Source organism: Parus major, chromosome 3 (assembly GCF_001522545.3).
Source record: "Parus major isolate Abel chromosome 3, Parus_major1.1, whole genome shotgun sequence".
In the NCBI taxonomy this organism is placed as follows: domain Eukaryota; kingdom Metazoa; phylum Chordata; class Aves; order Passeriformes; family Paridae; genus Parus; species Parus major.
Window position 1 is genome coordinate 109,795,510 of NC_031770.1, and position 9,623 is coordinate 109,805,132.

Below are 9,623 nucleotides of genomic sequence, written 5' to 3' on the forward strand. Positions count from 1 at the left end.
AGGGAGCAGGGAAATCTGAGGCTCAGTCTGTTCTGAATTTATCCAGATTTAATACCAGAGATTTTCTTCAGGATGTTGTGGTTTAACTCAAGCTATAAATTCAGCTACAGGCAGCCCTTGCTCATTTCTGCCCTGCTGGAATGGGGAGAAAATCAAAGGAGTGAAAGCAAAAAAACTTGTGGCTTGAGATAGAGACAGATTAATAGCTAAAAAAAAACCTGTGCAAGCAAAGCAGAACAAGGAATTTATTCTCCACTTCCCATGGGCAGGCAGGTGTCCAGCCATGCCAGGAGAGCAGGAATCCACCACATGTAACAGTGACTTGGGAAGAAAAGCTCCATCACTCCAAATGTCCCTTCCTTCCTTGTTGTTCCTGGAAGTTTTCTTGCTAAGCATGATCCCACATGGTCTGGGATATCCCTTGGGCCACCTGGGACAGGCTGTCCTGGCTCTGTCCCCTCCCAAATCATTGTCACCCCCAACCCTCACATTGGTGGGGTGAGGAGCAGAAAAGTCCTTGACTGAGTCCTGCTCAGTCATAACAAAAACAAACCTGAATTATTCCCAGCAGAAATCCAAACCACCCTTCCATACTGGGAAGCAAATTGAATCCATTCCAGCCAAAACCAGCACACAGAAGGAATTTGAGGGATGTAGAACACATCCTAAATGTCTGTTTTGTAAGATGGACATGAACAGGTTATGGGCAGTGAGATGTCCTTGCTACTGTGTGCTTAAATATTGAATATTGTGGCTGTTGTTGACAACAGGTGTGATATTTTAAAACCCATCACTCACAATCTTGTCTCTGTGCAGGGTTAGCTCAGACCCCACCACTGTGTTAATAAATTCAGGAATGTGTGTGCATATTTTTAATGCATATATATTATATATTTTATATATATATATAAAATATGCAATACTGCAGATGTTTATTGGTTGCCATATTGTCACACAATTATTCTCTGTCAAGAGTTGCCTGTACAGTTTTTCACACTCAGCTTTCATTCCTGTCATCCTAAATGCTTTATTTTCATCATCAAAAGTGGTTGCTCTTTTAGTCATTCCCTTTCCCAAATCTCTTGGGAATATGAGACTGCACAAACTCACTTGTTTAAAAAATACTGCATCACTCTGAGCCTTGAGTCAGGACCAGAGGGGAAATTACTGAGTAACAACAAAGATCATGGGTTTTGGTTTAAGAAGACCTTTATTTTCACGTGCGAATAAAATAATAATATATATATGGCTTCACATCCTCCAATAGCTGCATGAGCCTGAAGTGATTGAACCTCCAAACACCCCTGTGAGGTAGGCTGGAATAGGTGGCCAAGGAGCCAAAGTGGCTTGAGTATTAAAAGCAAAAAGGGAGTGACTTCAGCGAGGAAAAACCCGGATCTCCAGAAGCGGTGTGCTAACAGGACATGCCCTCTGGAAGCTTCTTTTAATGCTCATTTGCAGGAGGCTTTAGATAGAGGAGGAATCCATGAAAATCAGCTCCTCAAGGCAGTGGAAATGTTGCTGGTACAAGGGATCCTCTGATCCAGGAAAGCCTTTTCTTCTTACTCTGCCAGAACCCTGCAAGGACACAAAGGGTCAATTTGTGCTGCAGTGCCACCTCAACTCATGCTCTAAAAGCCTCAATACCTTCTAATTCCCTTTCAAAATGAACCTGCAGGGTGGGTTCAGCCTGCAGGTTTGAAAATCCACATCTCTGTGTGTGTTGGGTGTCCAGGACTGCAGATAACCAGTGTGTTAGAACTGTGCCCACTGGCAAATGAGTTACATGACCATTTGTAATGACATTTTTTTATTCAGTTTGCACCAAAATCAAGACTGGGGATTCAATATAGTTGCTGAACACACAAATCTAGTGCCATCTGAAGTGGTCTGGGGTATCTGCTTGGCCTCCAGGCATCTATCTTTTCTGAAAATCAGTGTTTTCCCTTAGAACTAACTGAGCCAGATACATTGATATGATTTAAATACTCCAATTTTAATATCTCGAATGCCACTAAACATCTCAATGTATCCTGATGAATCAAGCCTTCTATATCTAAATTCAAAGATTTTTTTCAAGCATCCTGAGCTGGAAAAAAAAAGAAAATTGTACTTCAGAATAACCTGTTGGTTTTAACTTCTACTCTTGTATTGGTCAGCTCAGCTGAAAATCAAACAGCCAATGTAAGAACTTTAATCTTGACCACTAACATCCATCAGGATCAGGTACATGCTTCCAAGAAAGAACATCTAGCAGATGTTCTGACAGAAATTGGATGTTGGAGATCTTCCATCTGCTCCTACCAGTCCATTTGTTATCAGTTGAAATTGCTCCCCAAGGAGGATGAGTGGTCACAGAAACTTGGGATCACATCACTCATTTGTAAAATCATCTGATATCAGGTTCCTTCTGTTCCATTTGCTTTCCTGAATTCCCAAATGCATCCTTATCATCTTATTCCTTAGCATCTTATTCTCCTGGCAAGAATTACTATTGGAATTACTTGGGTTTCCTGAAACCACTGAGGATCCCCATTTGCTGAATAAATCTATAAAACTTTTTTTCTAGAACCATCTCATCAGGTTTCTTCAGTTTCTGGGAACCTTTAAACCCTGGCAATTCTAAAAATAATGGAATCACAGAATAAGGAGTTCTGGAAAATTCAGACATCACAGATCTGAGCTCTCCCTTTGTTTTGAGCCAAGGTCTGTCCAGTCACATCAGTGTCTGGGCATCTCTGCCTGAACATCATGGCTGGGATGAATTATATCATCACACCAGTCCTCTTCATCAAAGGTACAGGAACCTCTCCTAATCTGGAACTGAATTTGGGGGGTGTGAAGGTCACTGCAGCTGGCAGGGATCACCTCGTGGCCATCAATGGTACAAAGTTATTCTAAGAATTAAGTAGCTGGAGAATATATTTTAAGATGAAGAGAATTGCCCAAAAGTATGTTCAAAACCTTAAGAAAAAAAAATAATAAAATATCTGGCTATCAGGAAAACTCCAGATATTATTAGAAAGTGGTTTCCAAGGTCAAAAGTGAAATGAACACCCAAATCTCCACTCACTGATGAATTCACTCCGCCTTTCTAAGAGCTGTGCAGTGGTGGGAGGAAGAATAGATGGGGAGAGGTTTAGAAGCAGAGTTCTGTGAACACTTTTCCCCCTTTAAATGTACATTTTCTAGTTAAATTTTAAAATAAAAACAGAGGGACATTAAAATGTTTCCCCTGATGGGTATAAATACTGTAAAGTACTTTCCTAACCATTTATTGAAAAAACTTTCTTTTCCTTTTGAATAAAAATTCAAAATAAAGCAAAAAAATACTTAATTCTTTGAAATTCTGACCATTCTGAACGCTTTCTCCCACACATAACTTCCACTCAAATGGATTTTCACCCTAAATACACATCAACATTTTACACGTGTTCCTTCTCCCTCTGGACTTTCCCACCAAGGGTTGCCCTGCAAGCCCCACTGGAGTTTTGCTGATTATTCAGAGAAGCAGTGGATGAAAGAGGGGACCTTCTGAGGCCCCTGGGATGTTTTGTCACTTACTTGGAGCAGCAGTTCAGCAGCCCCCCGTGGCACGTCCCCGTGGCAGCGAAGGTGGGTGGGCACGCCCCGGCACGGCAGAATTTTCCCTGGCTCCGGCACTCGACGGTGTCAGCATAAAGAGGGTCTGCAGAACCTGTGGGGAATGGCAGGAGTTAAAATCCCAGCTTTCTGCCTGAAATGATGAGAGGTAAATGCTCAACAAATCATTTTTTTTTGGCAAGAGTGGCACCCAGAGCACAGGTGCTCCTGGTCCCATCCACTGCACCATCCCTGCAGCGTCAGGTTTTGCCTTTCAGCTGATGGCATCCTTTTCCCCCCCTGTGAACTACAAACACAATCTTCTGCCTACAAACCCTTTTGCTCTTTATAGGATTTTTGCTTCTCACCTGAAGTAGCCTGGAAGAGGAGGAGGAAAACAGCGAAGAGCAGGTAGAGGACCTTCATGGCTGTCAGTTTCTTGTGGACTGTGAGGTCCTGCAAAGCCCCTGAAAGCCCAATGGTGGCTGGAGCTGGCTTGAGGAAGGGCTGGGACAAACACCAGTATTTATAGGGCTTGTGGGGTTGTGCAAGTGTGACAAGTCAATGAGTAACTGCCGTGAACCTCTGGAGAGGGACTGGTTATCCCCCTTATCACAGGCGGCAGTGAACGTGTCGCAATCCCCCAAGGGTGAATTTCCACTTCATGGGTCAGTTATATAATCTGACCATCAGCCAAGCCTGACTGAGCTGCACCAATTTTCATGGCTTTTGGAAACCTCTTCCCAACACAGGCACCAGGATGGGTCGGGGGGACTTGGAAGCCAGTGGCCACTGGAGTGGGGACACAGCTTTGTTGATGGAATCGTCACTCACTGACAGTTCACATAACATTTTGTCTCCATCTCCCCATCCCTGTCTCCAGATGGATGATGTCAAAGGCAGAGGAAAGTATTGGGAAAGATTTGAGGTGATGCAACGGTTCATTGTCACTTTTTAAACAGGTCTCAGGACAGCCTCACCCGCTGCAGGGGGCTGACACAAAGCTCTCCCCCTCCTCCAGTCCTCACTTGTATCACAGAGTCACAGAACGGTTTGGGTTGGGAGGGACCCTAAAGATCATCTCATTCCAACACCCCTGCCATGGGCAGGGACACTTCCACTAAAACAGGTTGCTCCAAGCCTCATTCAGCCTGGAATTTCATCCCACATCATTCCCATTGCTTTACCTTCAGCCTTAAGGCACAAATTAGGACCTTTTTGCATTCAGCTCCAGTTTGTCCACATAAAAACCTTCAGGAGTTAAGAGTTCTAACACTCATTAATATATATCTTTTTTTTAAAAGGAAATAAACTACTTCATATACAGACACAAGTTTGTGATGCAACGCCAAATATTTTTCTTCTTATTGCCCCAAAAGGTTGGAGAATGGGCTGATTCCACAAGAATCGTGTCTGACATAATGCTTTGAAAGGCAACATCATCTGGGGATGATTTCAGAGCCTGATTCCTGTGGCTGTAAATTCTCTTAAAAGGAGATCAATGGAGGGAAGGTTCTTCTTCACGCAATCCTGGACTAATAAACAGGTTAAACACTGTAACAGACCAGGTGTTTCTGCAGTTCCTACCTCTGACATTCTGGTTCATTGGTTTGCTTCCTTATCACCTCATTTATTACATTTAACTCGGAGTTAATGGCATTTTTGTTCCAAGAATTGTTTGAAGGATGAAAACATTACTGAGGTTTATGTTTAATTTGCACTGTAATGGGCCAGCTCAAGCAGCTGAGAGAGAGGCAACAAGGTGAATTTATGCAGCAAATAACAGCAAGATAAACACTGATTTCCCTCTTCCACTCACAAAATCTAATTAACCAAGAAATGCCAAGTGCTCCTTTCTTGTCCCTCTTTTGTTTTCTACCCTTGCCTTGAAAATTATCTTGTCCTTTGCCAGCAACTCTCCAGCTTTGCCCATTTCTAATGGAGAAGAAATTGAATTTGTCACCCCACTCCTTTCTCTTTAGTGGGATACAGAGAGGCAAACGCCTGACCTGCAACACCAGCATGAATAAACCAAAAAATAAAACCCTCTTGTTTTTCTTTTGTTTTTCTTAATGTGAATTCCCCTCACCTGTCTTTCACACAGGCAGAACAGTGTGGGAATGTTGTGCAAGTGGAAGCATTTGTCCATAAGACATCCATGTTAGGGAGGAGGGGTGCTTTTCCCAAATAAAATCACAGTGTGGCACTGGGGAAGGTTGTGATTACTTTTTGTTATTTGAATAAGCTCCACTCACTTCCATGACTTTACTCTTTCCCTCCTCTGGAACAGAGTCAATCTTTTATTAGGGTTAAATTATTTAAATTTCATTGATAAGGATTGCTATGGCACTCAGAGTTTGCTGAACAATTTCCTTCCTTGCAGAAGGAGAACCTCTAGGAAAACAGGGAAGAGGATTTTTACAGTGAGGGTGGCAAAACACTGGCACAGGTTGCCCAGAGGGGTGATGGATGTCCCTGGAAACTATCAAGGATGTGGCTAGGAACAATCTCGTCTACTGGAAGATGTCCCTGCCCATGGCAAGGGGTTGGAATGAGCTTTAAGGTCCTTTCCAACCCAAACTCCTCAAGGATTCCATGATTCCATGATCCCTTGAAAGTGACCAACACTGCTAGCACAGGCAGAAAATGTCATTCAGAGCAAGAGGAAAATTCCATGGCTTTGACTTCTAACAAAAACAAAGACAGGTGCAAACTGGCTGCTTAAAACCGGGAAAAACTTGTATAGAACAGGCAAGGAGCAGAACAATTCATGCAGCATAGCAGTGACCTGGGGCTGGAACATGGAGTTGTGAGCATGGAAATGTATCCCACAGTACACAGGGCCAGGATGAATTCCTGGGGATCTCTGTTGAACATTAACTTCCACAGATGAGCTGGGAATTCAAGGCTGCAAGTACCTATCCCAGAGAAATCAAGCTCTCTAAGCAAAGAGGAGTTGGGGGGACTTTGCAATTCAATTTTCCTGAATTTTCCCCTAGCAGCCCCTTTCCAAAGGAGATACTGCAAGGAAAATCTAAAATGTTGAGTGGGGAAAACCCTTGCAAACAGCATTTCAAGCTGATTTCTCAGTCTTCTGAAAGACAGGGTTTTTTCTTCTCTTGTTTCCTCCCAAACAAACTACCCTCATAATTATTCACAGCAAGTACCCTACATGATGCTATATAGGAGGGGTTTGCCTCAGTATTTTCTCTTAAGTGTGAATTGTCAGCTAATGACAAATGAAAAGAAGTCTAAGAACTACTATGCTTTTGTGAAAGGGTGTTTAAAATAGGGTACATGTATTTGGATGGTGGCAAAATTTCATTTTATCATTGTAACTGCAAATATACCTTAAAAATCTCGTGGGCACATGGTTATTTAAGAGATCATGTGCTATGTTCCATTAAAACCAAATGCATGTTAAAACACAATCTGGTATTCTCCTGGCTTTCCTAATTGTGGTGCAAATGGTTATTATAGAATCCCAGAATCATGGAATGATTTGGGCTGGAAGGGACCTTAAAGATCAAGCAGTTCCACCTCTGCCAGGGGCGGGGATGCCTTTCACTACCCCAGGTTGCTCCATCTGGAACAGCCTGGTCCAATGGAAGGTGGAACATCCTTGGAACTGTTCAAAACCAGGCTGGATGAGGCTTAGAGGAACCTGGGGTAGTAGTGAAGTTGTCCCTGCCCATGGCAGGGGGTTGAAACTGGATGGCCTTTAATTTCCCTTCCAAAACCATTCTTTGATTCCATGTTTCTACCATTTGGCATCATCCTGCTTAGGGTACAATGAGAATGGGAAAATGAGGACCAAGTTTGGTTCATCCATGAAAATTTATTAGTGGACATCCTTTAATATATACACACAATATTCCCACACATCACTCGTCACTAGAGTGGTTTCTGCCATTTCCCATGGCTAAAATAGTGCACAGGGCAGGTTTTACCTCTGTTTCTCCATCAGTCCTCACTGTGCTTGGTGACAGCTGCAAAGCTCTCCTATTAAAGAAATACCCTAAATTTTTTTAGATGAGGAAAAATACAGCAGATCAGTTAATGAACCCTGGTGTGTGAGACATTCTCTGCTGTCACTGAGAAGGCACAAGGGGAGGCCCCTGTACATTTAGGGTTCAGGGATGGCACTGTGCTGAGGTCTGGGAACCTGGTCACTTATTACCTGCCCTTGGCTGTTTGATCTCCACTGCTTGTGCCCTCATGTTGCAATCCAGACACTGAGTCAACATTAAATAGACATTTACCTGACAGCACTGAACAGCAGCTGAGAGAATGTACTGTCCTCTGAGCCTCTGAGCTGAAGGGGAATTCCTCTGTGGAGGGGAGGGTGAGAATGAATAATAATGAGTGTTTGAGAGGAAGGAGGAAGGCAGGATCTCCTGTAGGTTATGGAGAAGAGATTGTTACTTCTCTGGTCCTGATGAGGATTTCCCTGATCTGTCACATGGCCCTAGTGCTGCTGCTTTTCCTGACAAATACTGAGACTTCTGTGTGGATGGTATCCTACAGAATAACACAAAAGCCTTCATTTTTAAGAGTTATTGTGCAGTTGATGACAAACTAAAGCACCAGAAGTGTATTCATGAGACAGTGAGCAGGGTCTAAATGCTTCCCTCTGTGCATCATTTAAATATCTGCTCCTGTGGTGTATTGGGTAGGTTCTGTTGCCTTTGACACCATCATCATCAAAAACAGAATCATGGAACTTTGCAGACTTGCTAGGTAGGAAGCTGCTAATGCTGCAGCCCCAAGAATTGGATTGATATATATTTATATCTACAATCAGTCAGGTCAGCATGGCATTGACCTTCTCCTTGATGTCATCTGCAGTAGACAACTCCCTTGTGCCTGCTACAGCCAAGATCACATTGCGATTTATTGAGCTGCAGCTAATTCAGGTAGCAGAGTGTGAGCAATGACTCAGGATGTGAAAACTCATCATCCTCAATATTCAATTAGAACAGCCCTGGCAGTTTTGTCCTCTGCTAGCCCTCTGCCAAAAATTCCTGGCTGTTTCAAAGATTAGTCTTGGCTAGGAACTATTCCAGCAGTAAGTCTGGTGTGGTCACTTTGGACTGGAAGCCAAGAATTGCACATTATAGGTATGGTCAAATGATGTCATCTCAGAACCCAGAGAAAGGCACTTTTACAAGTCCAGAAGCCTTCCAGACTGTATTTACAACTAAACATATTACAATTGTTCATATTTGTCTGGTTTGGCAAATGAGCCTTTAATAAGATGCTTCATCAAGAGTCCTTCTCCCCCTCCTCATGGTTCAGTTGTCTTGAATTCCTCTGTCCTGCTTAGCAATCTTTCTTCTGCTATAAATGATAAAAAAATAATAGTAAATTTTTTGAGATCTAAACATCTGTCTTCTACACAGGTCAGTGTCTGGATCAGAGATTGGAATTGCAAGGAGTTTCATTCCTGTCTCTGCTTGGAGGCCCCTGCCCCCAGGAGAAATGTCAGTGGTTGTGAATATCTAGATCCCACTCTGTGAGTCAGCCCCTGCAGATCTCAGCCTGTACCGATGGCACACAGTGAGGGATAACACTAAAAGAAAAAGTATCACTAGTCTAACAAAAAAAGTGTGTCCATTCAGTTACAAAAGGTGGCTTCAAGTATCATATCACAGGATGGTTTGGAAGGACCTTAAGGAACATCCAGTCCCACCCACGGCAGGGACACTTTCCCCTATCCTGGGTTGCTCCAAGCCCTGTCCAACCTGGCCTGGGACACTTCTAAAGAACACAGAAAACCAGCTACCTGGAGGAGTCACCTGAAATTATTAGATACTTTGATTTACTCAGTTATTTCATTTCTAGCCCCCTGGAAAGCAGCCCACAACGCTGAAGGTCAATATCAGGGACAAAACCCAGTTGTGCAAGCCATGACATCATCAAGCATGTCACCAATTTCCAGTGAGCCAATCAGGACATTGTGTAATGCAGGGGACAGAGCTGGGGGTGGAATTTGCTTTCTCCCACCCAATGGGCCACAGCTGCTGGGGAAGAGAAGAAGA

The 9,623-nt window shown here is 43.2% G+C and overlaps 1 protein-coding gene across 1 annotated transcript; it reads right to left on the reverse strand.

Moving 5' to 3' along the window:
* Nucleotides 1-3,559: 3,559 nt before the first annotated feature.
* LOC117244099 (gallinacin-10-like) lies at nt 3,560-4,097 on the reverse strand. The gene is made up of 2 exons (XM_033513118.1): nt 3,951-4,097; nt 3,560-3,697 (listed from the first exon to the last, which is right to left on the reverse strand). The coding sequence occupies exons 1-2, from the start codon at nt 4,006-4,008 to the stop codon at nt 3,561-3,563; spliced, it is 195 nt and encodes a 64-aa protein (XP_033369009.1). The 5' UTR covers nt 4,009-4,097; the 3' UTR covers nt 3,560.
* Nucleotides 4,098-9,623: the final 5,526 nt, after the last annotated feature.